General features: G+C 44.3%; 1 protein-coding gene across 1 annotated transcript in view; it reads left to right on the top strand.

Moving 5' to 3' along the window:
- PAH (phenylalanine hydroxylase) overlaps nucleotides 1–23646 on the top strand; it is a 78770-nt gene that overhangs the window by 10071 nt on the left and 45053 nt on the right. Inside the window, exon 3 of the mRNA XM_065921098.1 lies at nucleotides 11461–11644. Coding sequence (XP_065777170.1) covers nucleotides 11461–11644 — 184 coding nt within the window. The remainder of the gene's footprint in view (nucleotides 1–11460; nucleotides 11645–23646) is intronic.

Here is a 23646-nt window from a genome sequence, read left to right as displayed (position 1 = left end):
TAGAGATATTCAGAAGCCTTGATTTAATTTTTTTTCCTAAAAAAGTAAAAAAAAAAAAATTTAGAATAAATGGCTTAGTATGTATTGTGAGCATTTATAGCAAATTGCAATGACCAAGAGTCAAGGCAGGACCATTTTAAAAAAGTAGAATGGCATAGGGTGGCAAAGAGCCGGACAGGACTGAGTGAGTAATCAGGGCAGTAAGCCCAGCTTAGTAGAACCGGGGGTTGTGGTGGCCACAGTGATTTGTGCACTTCACGTCTCTCATGATGCCCTCAATGAGATGGAGAAGTAAGTGTCAGATACAAAACTTTAAATTCTGTGCATGTGTGCTTAGTTGCTCAGTCGTATCCGACTCTGTGTGACCCCATGGACTGTAGCCCACCAGGCTCCCCTGTCCATGGGATTCTCCAGGCAAGAATACTGGAGCGGGTTGCCATGCCCTCCTCCAAGGGATCTTCTCCACCCAGGGATCAAGATGTCTCTTGCATCTTCTGAATTGCAGGCAGATTCTTTATTGCTGACCCCATGGGGAAGCCATTTATGTTGTGTAGATGATGCTAAACTTCTGGATCATATAAAATTAAATCATTTTCTGCCAGAAAAAAAAAGAAAAGAAAAAGAATAAGGATGAATCTAAAGTACACTTTAGGGCAGTGTTTCCTAAGCAATATTCTATCAAATGCCACATATTATTAGGTGTTTTATTAGATGAGAGTTCCAAAGGTTAATAGGGTTGAAAAATTCTGCATCTAGATTTTGGAGACCCCTCATGCTTGTGAAAATATTAAAGACTTTGGAAAGCCCTGCAGTGTGGAAGCTTATTCAATGTTACCTTACTCAGCGTTTCCCAAATGTTTTCGACCATGGAAACCTGTTCAAGATCATATTACCATTTTGCAGGCACTAGTATCCCACTGAACTTATGCTATTACAGAGTTGGGAGCTCCAGACTCTCAATTATGAGTGAGATTTGGGACCCTGAGGAGTAGAACAGCATTGGGATTAAGACTATGTTTTCTGGAACCAAATTGTTTGGGTTGAAAATCCAGTTGTGCCACCTGTGAACTGGGTGACCTTAGGAAAGTTATTTATCCTCTTGGTGACTTAGTTTCCCCATGTTTAAACTGAAGGTAATAAGATTTTTTTGTAGGGCTGTTGTGAAAATTAAATGAATTAACACAGGCAAAGTACTTAATGATAGTATCTGTCACATAGTAAGAGCTCAATAAATGTTTGCTCTCATTATTTCTATGCAGTATCATTTTTGAAGAGTCATGGAGCATCAGAGACTTATATTCTTAGCTCTGTGACAGATAGCTAAAGGATTAAGATTAAGGTTAATTGACTTGAAAAGGAATTATGGGGTGAGGAAACAATAGTTTCATTCAAATATTTGAAGTGCCATCATAGAAAAAGAATGGGGCTTCCCTGGTGATTCATATGGTAAAGAATGCTTGTAGTGTGGGACACCTGGGTTTGATCCCTGGGTGGGGAAGATCCCCTGGAGAAGGGAATGGCTACCCACTCCAGTATTCTTGCCTGGAGAATCCCATGGACAGGGGAGCCTGGTGGGCAGGCTACAGTCCATGAGGTCAAAAAGAGTCAGACAGAGGAATACTGCTTATTTTTTATTACTTCACAGGCAAAAGGACAAAGCACGAAATTACAGGGAGTATATTTCAAATCACTTAAAGGCATCATCTCTATTGTAGAAGAGAACTGGAAGGCACTGATTTCAAGCATTATTACTATCAAAACAGCTAGTAAAAAGGCACTGGGAGGACCCAGAGGAGTCAGGTGGAGAGGGAGGTGGGAGGGGGGATCGGGATGGGGAATACGTGTAACTCTATGGCTGATTCGTGTCAATGTATGACAAAACCCACTGAAACGTTGTGAAGTAATTGGCCTCCAACTAATAAAATAAAATTAAAAAAAAAAAAAAGGCAGGGCAGAATCAATGCAAAAATTATGGTATAAATAAACTTACCTTTCCTCAATAAAGACAAAGGAAAAATCCATTCCAGTTTCTCCAAAATTGGCAATGGAAGAGAAATGTTATATGGCGGAATCACCTGCACCGATGAGCCCCTTGCTAAGTACTCTTGCAGACACCTCCATCCTTGGTGAGCGCGACTGTCTTTTCCGCAGCTGATTAACACCAAAGTCATCATCCCACCAAGTGGTGGTACTGCATGCTAGTGGGCTCCTGGTCTGTTAGACCTCAGCAGTAACAACATCAGAATGCAACTCAAACCTCGAGAGGTGGGATGGGTGGCGGTGGGAGGGAGGCTCAAGAGGGAGGGGATATATCTATGTCTATATATCTATATATCTATACTGACAGCTGATTCGTATTATATGGCAAAAGCCAACACAACATTATAAAGCAATTATCCTCAAATTAAAAATAATGCTAATAATACAAAAATAAATAAAGATTCATTAACTTAAAAAAGGATGTAATAGGCTTGATGTTTGCATTGGAGATACAGAGGTATGGTGTTTACATGCATTGACTGTGTGGTGATGGGGGTGATGAGGCAGATGGTTTCGTGAATTGGGGCCAAACAATTAGGAACATACTCAAACCTCTATCTGCTAACCCCCAAAAATCCCACTGTCCTCAGTACACTGATCTCTCAATTCTCTGCATTTTCCAAAGTTCTCTTTATTTTTAGCTTCTACTCACTCATGTCCTGCGCCTACTTAGAAAAATAGTCTCCTGAGAGTCTTTATTGCAAGTGGCTTAGTAATGGGCTATAAAATTAGAATCTAACTCCTGGGGGAAGTTGCAGAGAAGAGGTCTCCCTTTCTCTGCCAGAACGCCACTAATCATTTTACCTCGAATCCCCTAAGGACGGAATAAGCCCTCAGGCACATATGCAGAGCTCTGAAGCACATGATGAGTGTGCTTAACTGATGTCTCCATCTAACTGATGGAGACACACAGGTTCAGACTAAGCAAGCTGCCCAGGGCTAGACACTCAGCTAAAAACTGCTTCCAAGATCACCCTCCGTTTTCACAGTAGATCTGAAAACAAATCTCTCTGTGTGTTTATAGTCTAAATGTTCACAAGTATGGTCTATGTCTGTCACAGTCACTTTCTATGCTCCCTCTCTGCCCAGATGACCCAACTCCCACCCTCACAAGACACAACGAGCTCATACTGTCTCATTCATGCATTCCATTAACCTTCTGTGATATCAGCTGTTATCAGACCGTACATAGGTGCTGAGGAGACCGGGATGAGTGAAGCAGTCACTGTCTGCACCTACAGAACGAGGAGAAGCTCAGGCTTCCATGAGCATTCTTAACCCAGGCTAGGGTTAAGAAGTTTCTTGCAGACATAACGTTTAAGGTGAAATCTAAAGGACTGACTAGTAAATTCCAGAATGAAGAAGCAAATGACTTGAGGGGAGAGAATAAACACATATCCAGGTAGAGGAATCCTTGAATCCTTTACCATCCACCAACCTCAGTGTTCCTGGGAACAGAGGCGGGGTTGCAGAGGAGACATTTGGCAGATAATAAGATGTTTACTGCTCTCAAGTTTGGGCCTCAGGTCCTGCCTGTGACTCCTGGGTCTGGTGAGTAGGACCACATCAAGACTGAATCACGAGGGTTCCTTTTTTTTTTTTCCTTTTTTATTTATTTATTTATTTTTTATTAGTTGGAGGCTAATTACTTCACAACATTTCAGTGGGTTTTGTCATACATTGATATGAATCAGCCATAGATCCTTTTGGCCTTGGTCCAGAGCTGTTGTGGCAGTAACGTGTTTACAGGGAGCATTCCATCTTTAATCAAAATAAGAAGAGCATTGTGTTTCACTGGGGAAAAGTTCTTACAACCCAGATGACTTTTTCATCTTATTTAAACCCCAAAATATAGATAATGATATAAAGAATGCCCATGTAACTTACTTTCTGTTTAAGCAGTAAATCATTACAGAAATGACTTAAATCTCTGGGTACCCCTTCCCCATGTACTTCCCTCCTCAGAAGCAGCTATTAATCTCAATTTGATACATATTATTCCCATGCATCTTTTTAGACTTTGTTATATAAAGATATCCATTAGGATATATGGTATGGTCTTGCAAGGTTTGCTTTTTTGAACTGAAGTTGATTTACAATGCTGTATTAATTTCTGGTATACAGTAAAGTGATTCATTTGTATATGAACATATATGCTTTACATATATAGACTTCATATTCTTTTCCATTATGGTATATCACAAGAGATCATATGTATATAATTCCTTGTGCTATACAGGACCTTGTTGTTTATCCTGTAAGCTTTTATTTAAAATTTTTTTTTTTCATTTTTAAAAAAATTATCCTGTAAGCTTTTAATCTTCATAAGATTGGAATCATATTGTAATAGTCCATCTGCAGTTTTCTTTTTGGGGAGAAGATGGGGGACATTGTTTTTGAGATTTGTGCATGTATTTTTGCTCGTTTGTTTTTTTTTCCTCTCTATTTTCCACTTCGTGACTATATTTTACTTCTTGTTGATGGATCTTTAGCTTGCTTCTGTTGTGTATCCATGCAGATGGTGCCGCCTCAAACATTTTGAGTATGTTTGATGATCCAGTTATTGAATAGGGGAACCTCAAATGGAAAACTGGCACTGCTTTCAGCTGTTCACCTGTTCAAAACCAGGCATATTTGAGAAACAGTAGCACGGAGCTGACTTTCTAAACTTTCATCATAAAGTTCAGTCCCACGTTGTGAAAATGTAGACAGAGTGCCATGGTCCATTGATGGCATGTGGGTTGTGATTGCTTATGGATAGCTTGGACGGAAACAGGCCACTGGGCCATTTAGATTTTATCTCTTCGGTGCCAAAAACAAGGGGTAGAAAGGGGAACCTGGGACAGGACAGCTCTTTCCTGTAAAGCCTTGAAAAGAGCCTGGAGTAAGATGCCAGCCCAACTCTTCCCCAGGAAAGGGGTTCCCTCTGAATTGGACACAGTTCCAACCACAGGGAGGGGAAGATGGGGAAGAAATAACCCAACAAAGAGGGACAAGACCAGGGGAAGGGAAGACAGGAGCTGACCACAGAGACACTCCCAGGGGAGGCGAGAGTGGGATCCTAAAAGATAGTTTCCAGGGGGTGAATCCTGAAAGTTAACTTGAACCTGCCTGAGAACTCGCCTCTAGCGTGGAGTTGGGGAGAATCTTGAGCTCCCTCTAGACTTTAATTGTGCTGCTCTTGCTTTCCTGAATGTTTTTGGTCTCCTGTTTAGCCCAGTGGGTTTAATTTTTAGACTCTTAGTCAACTGGGGCTGTTACCGGACCTCTCACAAGAAGAGATCAGTAAAATATACAAGAAGCCCTGCCTGTACCTCTGTGAGACTTCTCTATTTTTGTAACTGTTATTTCTCACCCCAGATGTTGTGGCCGTCCCCAGACAGTTTCTGCCTTTGTCCCATTGCAGTCTTTTTTTTTTTTGGCTGTGCCCCAAGGTTTGTGGGATCTCAGTTCTCCAACCAGGAATCGAACCTATGCCGTCTGCAGTGGAAGTACAGAGTCCTAACCACTGGATCACCAGAAGTCCCCAGTTTATTCTTAAAATACCTGCCAGAGTGCTTCATTAGAAACATGAGTGACAAGCTCTCTCTCCCCCTGCCCTGCTGCCTCTCAGAGCTTATTTTATTGGGGTATAGTTGATTTACAATGTTGTGTTAGTTTCAGATCTACAGCAGAGTGTTTAAGTTACACATATACATATATTCATTCTTTTTTCAGATGAAAGTGAAAGTCGCTCAGTAGTGTCCGACTCTTTGCACCTCATAGACTATACAGTCCATGGAATTCTCCAGGTCAGAATACTGGAGTGGGTAGCCTTTGCCTTCTCCAGGGGATCTTCCCAACCCAGGGATCAAACCCAGGTCTCCCATATTGCAGGCAGATTCTTTACCAGCTGAGCCACAAGGGAAGCCCAAGAATACTGGAGTGGGTAGCCTATCCCTTCTCCAGTGGATCTTCCTGACCCAGGAATCGAACCGGGACCTCCTGCATTGCAGGCAGATTCTTTACCAACTGAGCTATCAGGGAAGCCTTTTTCAGATACTTTACCTTTATAGGTTATTACAGAATGTTGAGTAGAGTTCTCTTTGCTTACAGGAGGTCCTTGTTGTTTATCTATTTTACACATAGCTTCTTAATATCACTCCAAGTGAAAACCACGGTTAAGATAATGGCCAACAGGTTATTCTTGGTTACTTCTCTGCCTCATGTCCTATTGCCCCCTGCCCATTCTGCCCCTATAATACTCGCCTCATTGATGGTCTTCAGTCATATTGTGAGATGGCTGACCGCAGGACCCTTCCACTTTCTGTTCCCTTATGACTTGCTTCCTCATTGATTTTAGGTCTAGGCTTACATGTCACCTGTTTATTTTTTGAGGATTTCATGACCCCATTGTTTAAAATGGCACCCCGATTGAACCTCTGGAATAGTCTGTCCCTCTTCCCTGCTTATTTTTGTATGTTCCATCTGAAGACTGTATATTTTATTATCATAGTTATTATTTATGTCTTCCTTCCAGAATGTAAGCTCCAGGAGGGCAGGGCTTTTTCCTGCTTTGTCTGCTCTTAGAGCCCAGTGCTTAGGGCAGTGTTTGGCACCAGGGAGGTGTTGGATTGAATGAGTTATGAAAGGCTCCTATCTGTTTATGTGAGACCAGTGATGTGGCCCATCATCTGTGACTGTCTTTGATGTTGCCCCCCACCCCAGAAAGCTCTGAAACAGACCAAGACATAACTTCATTTGAGCTTATGCCAAGGCAACAGCATGTAGGGGGTCCAAGAATTCAAGAAGCTCCCCTTTTCCAGTCTAGTTTCATCTGAAAATATGCTCAGCATTTCATTCTCCTTTTGGAAACATACTTTCAGGGGAAAAGCTGAGAAGAGCTTAAAGTACAGCAAATATTAAAGGGGAAGTGACTTGTCAGCTTAATGTGTTTCAGTTTCCAGAATATGTATCTGTGCCAGGTTGAGAAAGGTAGGCTATACTGACTTCTTCCTGAGGAACTGTGATTGAAGCCACAATGGTGCTAGATGCTTTCTCTCTTGTTAATGCTCTTTAAGCTACCAGATAATATTATGATTTTTATATTAAACATGGAAAATAAAAGTTCATAATGGCTAGCTAATGTTTCCAAAGGTATTGAGTACAGAACAGAATTTGAACTCAGATTAGTCCCAAAGCCCACACTTTTCACGTTACCATTCTTCTTTCCTTGAGGAATGAAATGGAAGAAGAGAAGAAGGAGCTTGAGTTCAAGAAAAGGTCCAGAAGCACAAATCCATTTTTCACATTTCATCATATCCATTCTGTGTTTCATCTACTTGTGACGAATCCCCCTTTAGGAAGATTTTCCTCATGGATGGGAGCACAAAAGGGTTTCTGGTTTCTTGTTAAAATAGACCATTCGTTTCACTTTGCTTTTTTCTGGTCCCCACACTCTGTTCAAGAGTCCTGAGTCATCAAGTTGTTACTCTGCCTTCTTGTGTGTAGAAATTAACTACCGGGCAAGTTGTGAAACTGTCTTTGCAGTGTTGAGCTCTAACTTTTCTTGCCTCTGCCAAAATGTTCACGAAGATGTGCATGGGTCAATTTTTAACTTGCATAGAGCCCTCGTTTGAAAATACAAATTCAGGGACTTCCCTGGCTGTCCGGTGGTTAAGACTCTGTGCTTCTACTGCAGGGAGTGTGGATTCAATCCCTGTTGGGGAACTATGATTCCACATGCCATGTGGCATGGCCAAATAAATAACTAATAATAAAAATTCATTTCTTTAAAGGTAACTATGATCATATTCAGATTTGGAGGTTCATTTCTAAAGCATTTCTTAGCAACCAAAATTATTGGTATCTAAGGATCCACGCTATTAAACCAGAGAAACACCACTAAGGAAATTGCATGCTAAGCTAGAGAATTAATTGATTCAAATGGGAAGGAAATCATCTGAAGAATTTAGCTGGGTGATCTTAGCCAGAAATTTCACTCACATTAAAAGGATATATTTTAATTTTTGTTGCATGGGCAATAGTATGAAACTTTTGGCAAATAAACAGAAGTTACCCATAATCTTGTCATAGCATCATGATGCCTTTCATTCTAGCCTTTTTTCCTTGAGTTGGACAGAAGTTTTAAAACATATTTTAATTACCTATCACATACCTATATCCATTGTAAGTATTTTCCCAAGGGTCTGTCATTTAAAAGAGAAAGTTAAATTTTAGTAATAAATATTGTTTTTTTGAAAAGTTGAACTGTGATGAAAAAGAAAATAGAGACAAAAAACACCCTGAGGCCCATCACTGGAGTTGTTCAGTCGCTAAATCCTGTCCGACTCTGCGACCTCACGGGCTGCGACACAAGAGATTTCCCTGTCCTCACTGTCTCCTGGAGTTTGCTCAGACTCATCACTGGAGATCATCACCGTGGGAGTGCTTGCTGGCACTTTGTTTTACCCACGTTGTTGTTAGTTTCTTTTTAATGGTTGCAGGATCTCCAGTGATGATTACACTCTATAGCCCATCTAATCATTCCACTCTTGTGTAGTCAGCTTACAAATTTTGGTAAAAAGTTCTCCCATAAGTTAGGTCTCCTGAATGACAAAAGCTGAGTCATGGGGCATACGTTGCTTTTGTTTTTCTAAACTGGAGCAAAATTGCTTAGCTTTGTGTTTGTTTCTGCTGTACAATGAAGTGGATCCGCGGGAAGTATATGTTAATTCCCTTCCTCTTGAGGCTCCCTCCCTCCCACCCCTCTCGGTCATCACAGAGCTCTGAGCTGAGCTCTGCGCTATGCAGCAGCTTCCTACCAGCTCTCTGTTTTACTCATGGTGGTGTATACACGGCATACGTTGTCTTCTGGCTATTTCCAAGGTGAGAGGCTTCTCCCTGGGAAGTGGTGTTGTATTAGGAGGGGTGGGATGGAAGTGGAGAAACTCAATCAGTGTAGCATCTGCCTTCCAAACTTAAAAATTTTTTTTTCACTCTACACCCCTTCCCACCTCCTATACCACCCGCCCTCCCTTGCTGTCCCACGAATAAACATGCTCAAGGTGCATCCACTCCTATTTTTTGGCTTTGCTGTTTTTTCTCTGCTCTTAACAAGGCAGGAATTGGTTAAAGTTTGAAGTTACTTTAAACTTCATTTAAAGTTTCAGCTTAGGTCAATAGGTGGAGCTTAACCATTCGCTTTCATCCAGAGCCAAGAAGGATGACATTGCTCTTTGCTTCCATTAGGAAGTCACCCCTGTTTGCAAAGAAAGCTTTAAAGCAACTGCTATCTGTCTGATCTTCCTTCCTCCACGTGATCTTCTCTCTCTCTGGTCAGGAGTCCCCACATTGTGTTACCTGGGCAGGGGTATGTTCTTCTGCAGCTGGTGCCCGTATATAACGGCTTCATCATGTACCCTTGAGAATTATGGGGAAGAAGGAGCAGGAAGCAGTGCCTGTGCAGGATTGACTATGATTGTGTTTACTCCCATAGTGTCTTCACCTTGAGGGACTTGGCATAATAGTAATAAGAATGATGAGACCTGGTATCTGTGGGATGCTCATCATGTCCCTGGAGGGACAGGTCGTGTGGTTCAAAGACCAATGTCTGAGGTTAGAGAAAATGAGCTTCTCTCTCCAGCCACTTTTTTTTTTTTTTAAATAGGTGTATAATTGCTTTGTACAATGTAGTACTCGTTTCTGCTGCATAACACAGCGACTCAGCTGTGTGTATACATATATCCCCTCCCTTCTGGCCCTCCCTGCCACCCGGCATCCCCATCCCAGCCATCCAGGTCATCACAGAGCCCCGAGCTGAGCCTGTGTTTCACAGCAGCTTCCTCTCTGGCCCCTTTTAACAAAGCATCTTGTCTCTGATTTCGTTTTTCACATCTTCCTTAACCTCTACAGAGGATTCTTGAGAAGGTCACAGAAAATAAGTTGAAACTGTAAAGTGATATTATTTGAATATCATTACTGTATTTAAGTATCATTACTGTAATTAGCCATGTGCTCTTCAACCAGATGCCACTAACCATCAAGGAAAAAGATACACTTCTTGAACTCTAAGGTTGATGAATTTCATTTCTTTGCAATTATAGACTTATTCAAGTTAAGCGTTTTTTTCTGGCTACATTTTGTCCGTTTTAATGTTTGGAGAAACCCTCTTTTAAAGAAAAATTAATAAAGAGGATACTCCTTGATTTTCTCCACAAAGAGCAGTACTGTCAATGAAATCAGAGTTTTGAATAAGTAATAATGAAAACCACATGTTGAAATTTGAGGGCCAGTTTAAGTAAGTGACTCTTTTTACTGATGAACTCCATAAGGGTTTAAGTAGCACCAGCTAGAGACATTGAAGTTGAGAAGCTGTATTAAGTGATTATTATTTTGTGGGATTTAATGCACATGAGTCTTCCCTTCTCAATGAGACTTCACGTGCCCATTCTATTAACTGAAACTGCCACTCCAAGATTGCCTGTTTCCTTTACCCTGCTCTGCTTTGATTTTTTCCCTAGCCTTTGTCATTATAATACAAAAATCAGTTATCTTTTTTGTTTGTTGTTTGTATCTTCACAACTTGAATGTAAACTCTATTAAAGGAAAATATCTTTGTTTTGTTCACTACTGTATCCCAGCCACCTAGAAAGTGATCAGTACCTGGTAGGTGCTACATATACATTTGTAGCATAACTGGAATGAAAAGTAATTATTTAAAAGTATGAGCAGTATTTATACTGGATAATTTTAACTGAGCATGGATCAGGTACCTGGCAGTCTGTATGTATCATCTCATTCAGTGTTTCCTACAAATTTATGAACCAGGTACCATGAATACCTGGAGAAGGCCATGGCAACCCACTCCAGTATTCTTACCTGGAGAATCCCATGGACAGAGGAGCCTGGCGGGCTGCAGTCCTTGGGGTGGCAAAGAGTCGGACACGACTGAGCAACTAAGCACCACAAATGCCCACAAAATTACAGATGGAGAAACTGATGGTTAGAAATATAAAAGTACATTTTCTAAGGTCTCGTAGCTGATATAGTTAAGAACTTTGATTTAAACCCAAAAAGTCTGACTCTTGCGGACTCTATCCAAGCAGCACAGCCTTGCTTCTGTGTACCAAACTGAAACCTTATGTTTACAATTCTAGGCCTTGAGCAGATTTCCACGTGATTAAATTCTGTGACATTTGAACTATTTCCCTAACATTTGATTAGTTATTTGGTTTTGCAGAAGAAAAAGTAAACAATTTTTGCTGTGTTAAAGGCTTTCTTCTACTCTTATATTGGGGAAAAAAAGGAAGAAAGGGGAAAAAAAGAACTCTTCTTTCTCACTTCACATTTCGTTGTGTTTGCTCTGGTTTTGCGTGTTTGGTCTGTGTCTATTCCAGTTACTGTCCCCTTCAGTAACTGAACTTAACTCCTCTTTTCTAGGAGAATGATATAAACCTGACCCACATTGAATCAAGACCTTCACGTTTAAAGAAAGACGAGTATGAATTTTTCACCAATCTGGATCAGCGCAGCGTGCCTGCCCTGGCAAACATCATCAAGATCTTGAGACATGATATTGGTGCCACTGTGCATGAGCTTTCCCGGGATAAGAAGAAAGACACAGGTGAGAGGCAGGATTTTCACAAGGTAAACAGCTGTACATCCTCATCGTAAAGTAACAGCAGAGAAGGACTGACCTGGGAGCCCAGTGGTTAGGACATTGCCTTCCAATGTAGGGGGTGCTGGTCCCATCTCTGGCTGGGAAGCGGGGATCTCACATGCCTTGTGGCCAAGAAACCAAAACATGAAACGGAAACAACATTGAAACAAATTCAATAAAGATTTAAAAAATCGTGCTCCTGCTAGGTTGCTTCAGTTCTGTCTGACTCTGTGCGACCACATGAAAAAGACTTAACAAAAAAATAATGTCAAAGGTCATCTCTACCATGAAAGGCCAGGATTTACTGAGAGGATGTAGTTTAGGGATGCAAAATAGTGCCTGTCGTAGTTAGACATTTTCCTTTTCCCCTTCCTCAGGATAGCTGTTTCTTATATTAGCTGTCTTTAGTTGCCTTATAGTGCAATTTTTATCCATTTTTCATTGGTGGATTCTTATGCTTTCAAAATTTCCCAATCTCTAGAGGTAGGATGATTAGGGTGTCCAGGGTGCTATTTAAATATAATGTCAGGATAGATTCTTTAGTAATCTCTATTGCATCTCATGATCTCTCCCCATGTGCTTCTCATGAGCTGGAGCTTTTTGGTTCCTTATTCTTAGGACTTCCATGGTCTCTTCCACTAGATTACAAGTTCCCTGTAGGCAGGGAGGCCTCTTACCTACATTAATATCCTTAGAGTTACATAGCTTTCAGCATATATTTGTGCATGAATGACTAAACAGAGCAATTGTCGAGACTTGCTCTGCCCACTGGTTTACTTACTGAAATTGCTACTGAATCCAAACTGGTTCTGCTCTGTCACACGATGGGCCAGTAAATCAGGAGACAAGTTGTTGGGGACAAGGGACTTTATTCAGAAATCCAGGAGACTGAGAAGATGGCACACTGATGTCTCAAAGAACCATCTTACCCCAGTCAGGATTTGGGCTATTTTAGTAAAAATAGGCCGAATTATATTTTTATGTTAAGAAGAGAAGTTAGTTGTCTATGGCAAACTTCTTGGTGCAGGAATCCTGTGTTCATGCCGGTGTCCCTGTGGGTCAGGTCACGATGTTCCTGTGAATCTCCAATAAAACAAATGTCATTCTCTGTTTTGCAACTTTTTGCGCATATATGTATAAAGGCCAGAGCCCTGAGAATGGGCTATCCTGTATATTTTAGGTTCTAGGCAACATTCTTTTACAAAAGGTGGAGAGCCAGTGTGACTAACCACTGGCAGCAGAGCTCAAAGGTTAAAATAAAAGAAACATCTAATATGGAGTCATATTTGTTCTTCCCTATTACAAAATATTGCCCTGGAGAGGAGTTAGGGCAATAGAGTATAGGAATTTCATGGCTTGGCCTTGGAGAGGCTTCAGTTCAAGCCCCACTTTTTCCTTTGGCTTATTGGCTTTGAGACCCTTGACAAGTCTCTTTAACAGCCCTGACCTCTATTTTTCAAAGGACTTCTGTGAGCATTAAATGAGACCTTGCTTAGTCAGTGCTTGAAACAGTGCCAGCTGGATAGATGGAGTATGTGGTGGTGGTGATGAGCCATGCTAATAGCTGACTGCTAAGTAAAGGCCAGAGTTCCCACTGGGGGTGACGCTTTGCATTGGAGAGCTCTGTTGATTTTGACGGATGCGTGATGTCATGTGTTTGCCATTACGTGTCACGCAGAATGGTTTCAGCGTTCTCACAATGCCCGTGCCCCACGGGCTCACCTCCCCTACCTCCCCTTTCTCCCTGGCAACCACTCATCTTTTTACTGTCTCCATGATTTTGACCTTTCCAGAATGTTATGCTGTATGAATATGTAACCACAGACTATACATCCTTTTTTAAAATATTTATTTACTTGGCCGTGTTGGGTCTTTATTAGGTCTTAGTTACGTCATGTGGGATCTTTTGTTGCAGACTCTCTACTTGTGGCATGAGGGCTTAGTTGCTCTGAAACATGTGGGATCTTAGTTCACCAACCAGGAATCGAGCCTGTGTCCTGGGCACTGTAAGGCAGAATCTTAACCACTGGACCACCAGGGATGTCCCTATATCGTTTTAGACTGTGTTTTTTTTTTTTTGTTTGTTGGTTTCATTTAGCAGGTTTCCTTCATGCCTTTCTGTGACTTGATAGCTCATTTTTTGGTAATCACTGAATAATGTTCCATTGTATAGATGTACCACATCTCGTTTATCCATTTTGCTCAATCTATTGAAGGACATTTTGGCTGCTTCTAAATTTTGGCAATTACGGGTGAGGCTGTTAAATATTCATGGGCAGGTTTTTCTGTTTTCAAAGTTTTCAACTCATTTGGGTCACTACTTAGAAGTGATTGCTGAGATGAACTATCTTTTCCTATATAATCAAAATGTTTTTCCTGTTGTAAAATCTAAAATCAAAAGCTTCTTTTGGCCACAACATTAAACACTAGCTCAAGAGGCTCTCAGGCTCCGTAGCTGAAGATAACTGCAGAGATGCTATAAAATGGACACAAGACTACCCCCCCCCCCCCCACCATAGGCCACTGAAGCATTTTCTAAAAGACTCCTCTGAAGCCGTCCTAGGGGATCCCTTCCCTTCCTGCCCTTGCTCTCTTGTGGGGGTAACCGAGCCAGCACGTCCACCCTGGCTGTCTGAGCTGGTAGTGGCAACCATGTATGCGGGCTCTGGTCACTGGTGTCTGGGGTTGGGGGGGGCACTTGGAATTCCTCCTCAAATTAACCCTGTCTGCTTCCCTTCTTGTTCTACCTTCTGAGTGAGCTGCTTCCCTGATGACGTCCTTCTCTTGCTTTTCCGGCCACCTGCTCCCAACAGGAGCCTCAGGCCCTCGGGGCAAAGGGCCTGCCGGATCCTGGGGCGAGCTCTGCCTCTTCTGGGAGCAGGTGGAGGCCGGGCCAGCTGGGGCCCTGGGGTAGAAATTCAAAGCAATTGACAGGCAGGCAGGCAGCCCCTCGGGGAGGCAGGGAAGATGTACATAGATCAGCTGAAGGGCTGGCAGCCTGAACTGGAGGCTCAGAAAGCAGATGTGGAAGAGCAGTTAGGAGCCCAGACTCCGGAACCAGGATACCCACTTGGTGTGATTTGGGGCAGGTTATTGATCATCATAGTTTATCATTGTATTGAATTCAAGTAAGAAGTCTCTGCCTTATAAGATTAATGAAATAATACCAGTGGTGTATGGAGGACAGCCCAGAGCACAGTTAAGGGCTTAATAGAGGTTCTCTATTCTTCGTGTTATCATCATTGTTATTATAAATAATGACTTGAGCACAGGAGCCACGAAAAGCTAGCCGGTACACAACTGCATTTTCAGGGGTTCTGGGAACTGGAAAATGACCTCGGAGGTCATGCAGCCCAACAGCCTCCTTAATTTTTCATCCGTTAAAATCAGAGGCCACGACTTGCCTTCAGGCACAGAGCGAATCCTCTGCAGTTGTGGCCAAGAGAGGGCCGGGCACCGCTCTCTGCCGAGCACCGTGCTTGGCGCTGGAGGGAGAGAGAGCTGGCAGGGCCTGTCCTTAGGGAGCTCACAGGCTGACGAGGGCAACTGGGCAGCCGGGTGAATGCAGAAGAGGGGTGGGTGCTGTGATGGAGACACGGCTGGTAGAATTTGGCCTCGATTCTACCTTAACTCCGAGGACCCAGCAAGTGTGAAAGTGAGGAAGCCCACGCTCTGACCTCGAGGCACCACATCATCACTGTTGGGTTCATCAGAGGTGGAACGTGACGCAGGTCTGATTCCCTGACGGGGCCCGAAGTGGCAGGGTATTGATGTTTAACACTGGGGCGATATTTTACCTCGTGAGGAAAACACTGCTCAGACTAACCTTCTGAGCAGTGTGTGTCTCCAGACCCTGGTTTCTTTGGCTGGTTCTTCACCCCGGCCCATACTGGTTGCCCTTCCCTGGAGCAGTTTCCTGACCCTGCACCTGCTGAAAGATGTGGCCCTTTGGGTTTCTGGGTTAGTTTTTGTGAGCTGGAGTCTGGGCCCAGAAACAGATCTTTTTTTTTTTTTTTAGGGGAAACAGCCATCCAACAACAGAATTGTTCTTTCCATCCAACTCCACGGGAGGATGATTAGGAGAAGAAAGCATGTTCGTAGATCTGAACCTTTGATTCTTTCATTCAGCAAAGTGCCCTTTCTATTGAGGGGCTCAGATCTCAGGGGTGAGTCTGACAACAGACTGAAGGAGGGGGAGATCTGAACCCCTCAAATCAATTGGGCTAAATCACTTTCCATTCTAGTTGTTAAACCATTCAAAAGGCTGTATGGGTGCTACAAAATGAAAGTTTTCAGTTTCTTAATTGCTAAAGTTCCCCACCCAAAACAGCTTAAGGGAAGGCTAATTATGGTGACAAGTTAAAGAAACCCCAACCTTCTCAAATGGCTCCTGGCTGATAGGAATTTAATAGGATTTTAATCCATAGAGTCTTTTGAATACTTGAGGTCTATTCTCCTGTTCCCCTGTCTCCTGATGACCTCAAATCCTTCTTCAACCCAACATGAAAGAGTGTTAATATCTTCTATCGATTAGTCTACTAATCCTTTTACCTTTCTCTTTAAATCTTTTGCATGACATTACGTTTAGCTGGGGGGGGATGTAAAATTCCTACATGGAGCCAGATTGCAGCCAGGAGAAGCAGATGGACAAAATGTCTTGGCTAGACAGAAGTGTAGGATTGTCACCTTTCGAGAAATTTGTTTGGAGGTATTTTCCAAGAGCAATTGGGTAGATTTTGTTCAAATTGGGGTGATTATAAGGGTCTTGGTGTGGAAACAAAGCGTGTCCAGATTGCTAGGACAACTGTATTTTCTGTGGGGAGTAGAAAGGCTATTTATTTACTTATTCATCTGTCTACTACCTGTCTAGCCTGGAGGTGCTTATGATTTTGTCTTTTTTATTTGGATTAATTCCTGAAGCCATGATTTAGGTGGAAAAATTATTGCGGAAGACAAAATAACATTATATTTATTCTCTCCTTCTTATACATTATATTTATTTCCTCCCTCGTATATGCCCCTCTCCCCTCCCAGCCCACTTGAGTTTTCCTCTTTTCTGCTTCAACATCACTGCTCTGAAAGGCAGTGTCATGATAAGGCTGAAGTTTCAGATCCATCATGGGAGGAAGAAGGGTAGGGTTCCTTGGAGGAGTCTGAATAGCCCCTGGGATTGTGGGCAAAATTGTACACGTGCACCTGCTTGCATATATTTTAGGAGAGAGGATTTTCAATGGGGTCATAGTTCTCAAAGAGTTGAGATCCTGTAGAGAGAAGCTGCTTAGGGCAGGAGGGGAATCCAGATGGTCAGGATGTTTCCCCATTTCTACCACCTGCTCCTGCCTTTCCCCTGGCTCTTCCTCTGCTCTACGCATCCATTTCCATCATCTTCCCTTTATCCCCCTCTCACTGCTGAACCTCCTCCCTGGCATTTCACTTGGCCCCACATGTGTCTCAGGGCTGGAGATGCTCGTGGACCTGGGTCTGCAGGAGACCTGGGATCTGCATGTTCATAAAGACATACAGGATTGATTGACAGCCATTTCCAGTCTACCTGGATGCTTGCTACCTGTGGCAACATCGTTCTAAGTCCTCTGGCAGTTGGGGATGGGACTTTTGTTTCAGTAGCCTGCCTCATCGTGACAAGCACTCCCACAGCTAAGAGGACAAACCTGTTTGAAGAGGTGGCAGCAACTCTGAAGCTGGAGGCTGGCCTAGGGCTTGCCCTCTTGCAAGCTGTCAGAAGCATGTCTATTCACTGGTGAGGGAAGATCCTCAGTAAATGCAGTTTCTGAGGCCAGTCTGCTTCCCAGGTTCCAGGGCTTCAAGCTGAGGAATATCATAAGATTATAAGCAGGCTTTCATTCTAACAGGAATTCCTTATTTGCGGGCCAAATCCAAAATATTTTCCCCTTAGGTTGTCTCACTGAAGCTTTGCAACTCAACTGGCCAGAGTAAGCAGATAACGTGATTTTTATTCTCCATATTAGGAAATGAGGCAGAGGTACACTTGAATGGCAGTGTGGATTTTGGAGTCTTCATTTTTCCAGTTCAATTCCTGAGCTGTAGTTTTTTGGCCAAATTGCTCGCCTCTGTAGGTCTAGCTTTTCTTGTCTGTAAAACAAAGATATCTGTGTGCCAGTGCAGTTGTGTCAATTCTGTGATATGATTGTACAATGTGCCTGGCATAAAGGATCCACGCAAAAAGGTCAGGAAACTCATGCCTAGTCTTTTCGAAGGGTATGCAATAATCTCATGGTGGAGACAGAGTCAGAATCTCCAAAGTCCGATCTTTGATAAAGAAAGGCTACCATGATGTGCTATTTGGATCAATCCAAAAGATGGTGAAGATTACAAAGAATTAGACTGAGAACACCCTTCCTCTCTGTACAGATGTGTTCCCTCAGTTGAAGGAGGTAATAAGAGAATATGAAATGCTTATAATGAAATGTCAATTTGCCATTGATGCTGAGTTGAGGAGGCAGCATAGCAAGTAAAAAAGAGCAACTACTTGAAAAGAGTCAAGAGCCAGGATGTGAATTCCTATTCTGTACAATGGCAGCTAGGCTTGAATCCCATCTGACTTCCTGCCAGCTGGGAGACCTCATTACCTCTCCTTCCTCATCTGTAGAATAGAGCTGAGATCCACTGTCACTTTCTGGGTCTCACAGGGGCATCATGCAAGATACTCAGTATGTTAGGATGTTTGATGGATTGAGTTGAACTTGCTTGAGTTGAAGAGGCCCCTTGATCTTAGATATCCTTAAGCCTCAGTGATGGGGGAGCTTTGTGGTCTGTTGCTATTCAGACACTAAGTCGTGTATGACCCTTTGCAACCCCATGGACTGTAGCCTGCCAGTCTCCTCTGTCCTTGGGATTCCACAAGCAATACTGGATTTCTTTCTCCAGGGGATCTTCCTGTCCCAGAGATGGAACCCATGTCTCCTGCATTGGCAGGCAGATTCTTTACCATTGAACCACCAGGGAAGCAACCACAGCTTTGTATCAGGTTATTTGCTACCACCAGCTCCGTGGGGTGGACACTCACCACCAGGCTAATAACAAATAGGGAGTTGGTGGCAGCCACTCCTTCACTGGGCTGGCCCCACCCAGAAGCCAGGGAGTCAACTTCCCATGTGGGGTGATATGAGGGCCCCTGGGAATGATCTCTCATCCACAAAGATGACTTCCTGTGGACACAGCTTGGATGTTTGATACTATCCATGTGACTGTGTTATACTGGAAATAGCACTGGTCTAGGAGATGGAAGGCCAGCTTCACATTCAGACTTCCTGCTTCTTCCTCTTTGTTCTTCCTTTCTCCCCTCCTTTCCTTTTTTCCTCCTTCTTCCTCATCATTCTGACAACATTGATTACCAAAAGCAGTAGCCTCTTTTTTGTCATCTTCCTCTTTGAAATATTTGTAATGTTTGACAGCATTTTTCTCCCTGGAATCCTCTCTCTCCTTCATATTTGCTAAATCACATGGCTCTTTCTTATTAAAATCCTGACAATTGGGGTTTTCTTCCTTTTTCTTTTACATCTTCTCCAAAACCAGAGTCTGCTTTACCACCTTCTTGTCGTTCATTCACATTTGTGCCCTAATTCAGTGGATCGTCCATCCATACAACTCATGTATATTGAATACCCATTCAGCGGCAGCCACATGGAGGGATGCACTAGGGAAAATCAGTCACGTGGTGTCTTGACTCATGTGTCTTATGGTCTAGGAGTTTGCTGTTCGGCCATGTCTGTGTAGGGATAGGGGAGTGGGTGTGTGCCGGGCACGCCAAGGATCTACACTGAGGTGTGTCTTGGGCATGGTGGGGAGAGGGGAGCAGGGGTTGGGCAGGGGCTCCTGTGGGGCTTTCAATGCATTCTGATTGAGCCAATGTAGGTTGACCATAACTCCAGGGTCAGTTCAGTTCAGTTCAGTCACTCAGTCGTGTCCGACTCTTTGCAACTCCATGAATCACAGCACTCCAGGCCTCCCTGTCCATCACCAACTCCTGGAGTTTACTCAAACTCATGTCCATTGAGTTGGTGATGCCATCCAGCCATCTCGTCCTCTGTCGTCCTCTTTTCCTCCTGCCCCCAATCCCTCCCAGCATCAGGGTCTTTTCCAATGAGTCAACTCTTCACATGAGGTGGCCAAAGTACTGCAGTTTCATCTTCAACATCAGTCCTTCCAGTGAACACCTAGGACTGATCTCCTTCAGGATGGACTGGTTGGATCTCCTTGCAGTCCAGGGCACTTTCAGGAGTCTTCTCCAACACCACAGTTCAAAAGCATCAATTCTTCGGTGCTCAGCTTTCTTCACAGTCCATACATGACTACTGGAAAAACCATAGCCTTGACTTTTGTCAAGGACCTTTGTTGGCAAAGTAATGTCTCTGCTTTTTAACATGCTATCTAGGTTGGTCATAACTTTCCTTCCAAGGAGTAAGTGTCTTTTAATTTCGTGGCTGCAGTCACCATCCGCAGTGATTCTGGAGCCCCCCAAAATAAAGTCTGACACTGCTTCCACTGTTTCCCCATCTATTTGCCATGAAGTGATGGGGCCAGATGCCATGATCTTAGTTTTCTTAATGTTGAGCTTTAAGCCAACTTTTTCACCAGGGTCAAGTGAGTGGTAATCAGATCTCACTACAATGTGGAATTCAGTGTTTGGGAACATAGTGAACATTCCCATCAATAAGTAAGTTAATAAGATAAGTGACATCTTAAAATGGCTGTTGGGAGGACAGCTCCAGTTTAGCTTGGTGATTGGAATACGTGCCCTTTTCTCTGTTCATCATTTCACTGGCATCTCTCACTCATTCCATCCATTTATTCATTTTGACACCTTTTCAGTCTTTACTTCCGGGTAGATGCCTTGTATTCCCCTGGCTTCATTCTTATTTTGATATGTGGATGGAGGGATCGCACGCTTTGTCCGGCCTCTCAGTGATAAGTGAGCCCTGCCTCTGCCATGCTTCTGTTTGGTCCAGGAGGAGGGAACTGGCTTGGCACCGTCTTCCACATTTGGCTCACCCATTCTTGCCAAGACCTTTACAGAGACCATTCCTTCTTCAGAAAGAAAATGGAAGCTCCTTAAAGGAGAAACCTAATGCCCTCAAAGGCATTCATCCTTCAGGAGGTGGACACACCAGCCCTGTTGGGGTTAGTTCGGCAAAGGCTTCTCTGCTGGGCTGGAGGCCATGGCCTCAGAAAAGACATTCAAGAGTCTCAGTAGCGGGGGAAGTGAACACTCTTCTATTTTGGGCCTCGGAAGCCGAGGATTTATTGCTCTCCCTGAGACAGGCTGGAGGCAGAAGTCTGGGGCAAGCCTGGGTGCCTTGCTGGCTACACCCTGGGGCTGGTGAGCATCTGGTGGAGGGAGGGGGTCAGATGGGATTCAACCTGCACCTTGAACTGCTATAAATCTTCCTGGCCAGGAAGCAGGCTCCAGCCAGGCCTGTGGGGGGCGGGGTGGTGGTGTTGGTGGCAATGATGCTTTTTGCTCAGGAGCACCCCTGAGCCAGCCGCCCCTTGGCGTCCAGGCTGAGCAGTTGACCCCGACTTAATGAGACTACAACGTGGGTGTCCAGAGCCAGCTATCCCGTGGGCTGCTTCCCTTGGAGCCAAATCAATATTTATTAATGATCTGCCCCCCTCACCCCACCCCCGGATGCCTCTGGCTTCACAGAGGCCCCTCTGTTGCACCAGCCTGCTGGAGCCATTCATTAACCACTGAGCCCCGCCGCCCGTGAGGCTGTGGAAGGGCTCACAGAGGCCAGCCCACCACGGAGGTATTTGCAAAGGTCATTAATGAGCTAATCTGATTTCACTTTTCCAAACAGAAGCCTGGGTCGCTGGGGTCAGTCTCTATTCCCAGCTTTGTAAGTCTGGTTGGGAGGGGAGAGGCCTGTAACCATCACTGAAGAAGAGAAAGGGAATAGGAAGGGGTCTTGGAGGAACCTAGACCTTGCATGTTATAAAGCTACCAGGTCTAAAGCCAGGGTGCCTGACGGGAGGTGGAGAGGACCTGGGGCTGTCCTAGGGATTTTCTATCAGTCCCTCTAAATTCCTGCCTTAGTTTGTCATTTCCTCCCCCTCTCTAGGTGGGAGAACAGAAACCTAAAATCGAGGGTCCCCCACCCCCACTTTATTCTAAGCCAGCCCGGTGGTTCAGTTGATTCCAGCCCCGCCGGCTCTGCAATCCTGAACAAGAGTCACCTCATCTCTCTGACCTTCCGTGTGCTCCATTAATAACGCAAAAATAATCCTGTCTACCCCCCAGGGCTTCCCTGGTGGCTCAGATGGTCAAGAATCTGCCTGCAGTGCAGGAAACCTGGGTTCTATCCCCGGGTTGGGAAGATCCCCTGGAGTAGGAAATGGCAACCCAGTCCAGTATTCTTGCCTGGAGAATTTCATGGATAGAGGAGCCTGGCAGTTATAATCCATGGGGTCGCAGAGAGCTGGACACGACTGAGTGACTAACACACGCCTGCCAGGCTGACTCTGAGAATTAAGACAGCGGAAGTCAAGTGCTTAGCGCAGCATTTGGTGGCCGGGAAGCTCTCAAAAAGTGTAACTCTAAAGGAAAAAGGCAGTTACTGTAACCTTGGGACTGGGAAAATTGGATGAACCCAGAAGTTGACAATGGGGACACGGGTAAGTGTCCTATCCTGCCCAGCAGTGGCCTGCGGGGCCTTACTTAACCAGATAAGTGTGTTCTGAGCCTTTTCTGAATGATGCTGGGGCTCAGAAGCTACCAGAAGCCCCTGGACTTGGGTGAGGGCCCCACAGCCTCACAGTGCCGCCTGGGTCTCTCTGACAGTCTCTCCCCTGGGGCTTGTTAAGCTGCTTCAACCTTTGCCTTCTCTTTGCCAAGACTTAACACCTGGGGGATTCCTGGTGGCTCAGATGGTAAAGAGTCTGCCTGCAGTGTGGGAGACCTGGGTTTGATCCCTGAATCGGGAAGATCCCCTGGAGAAGGACATGGCAACTCACTCCAGTTTTCTTGCCTGGAAAATCCCATGGATGGAAGGCTATAGTCCATCAGGTCACAGAATCGGACCCGACTAAGCAACTTCACTTTGCTCAGACTTGAATCCTTTGAGTCTTTGCAGCCCTCTCAAGTTCTCTGATTTTTTTTTCCCACCAAGAGGCCTGAACCAAGCCATGTGGCCCAAGTACAGAGGGTTTTGCTTTTGGAGGAGAGAAAAAGAGAAAAGGAGAGAAGAGAAAAGAAAGAGAGGAGAGGAAGAGAAATCAGCCAGTGAAAGTAAGCTGGTTCTGCTGCCCTCTGGCGTTCAGCGGGAAGCTGACCAGCACGCCCAGCCCTGAACCCTGGTGGGGACAAAGAGCCTTGTCCCCGGAGCAAAGCCTTGTTTCTTTGGAAAACAAGATCAGGCATTTGGGGAGCTGAAGAGACACAGTAACTGTGCTTCCGAGAACAAATGAGGCTGACACATCGATTGACTTGAAGTGTATTTTCATGTGTCCCCTAGCCAGCATTAGCCCTCCACATAGGCACATGAAGCCCCAAAAGGATCGCAGCAGCTGTGAATCCAACACCCCATGTTTTATGAAAGGGGAAGCTGAGCCCAAGGTCAGAAAACCTGTTAACATCAGGGCAAACCTGTTAACATCAGGGCAGAGCCTGTCTGAGAAGGTGCTTCTGACTCCAGCCTCCCTTCTTTCCTCCTATTCCCTCCCCTCCTCCCCGCCCTTCTCCCCTCATTCCTTTTCCTTCTTCCTCATCACCGCTGAGCTTTTCCCATCCTAGTGGTTAACGCCAATGGAACACTTACTGTGGCCAGCGCTCTGCTAAAACGTGTCCCATTTCCTATAGCATTTAACACAAGTGTGTGCGTGCTCAGTCGTGGCCCCCTCTGAGACCCCAAGGACTGCAGCCCACCAGGCTGCTCTGTCCATGGGATTTCCCGGGCAGGAATACTGGAGGGGGTGGCCATTGCCTCCTC

Source organism: Muntiacus reevesi, chromosome 1 (assembly GCF_963930625.1).
Source record: "Muntiacus reevesi chromosome 1, mMunRee1.1, whole genome shotgun sequence".
Lineage (NCBI taxonomy): Eukaryota > Metazoa > Chordata > Mammalia > Artiodactyla > Cervidae > Muntiacus > Muntiacus reevesi.
The sequence above is the reverse complement of the archived record's forward strand: the minus strand, read 5'-3'. Positions and strand labels throughout refer to the sequence as shown.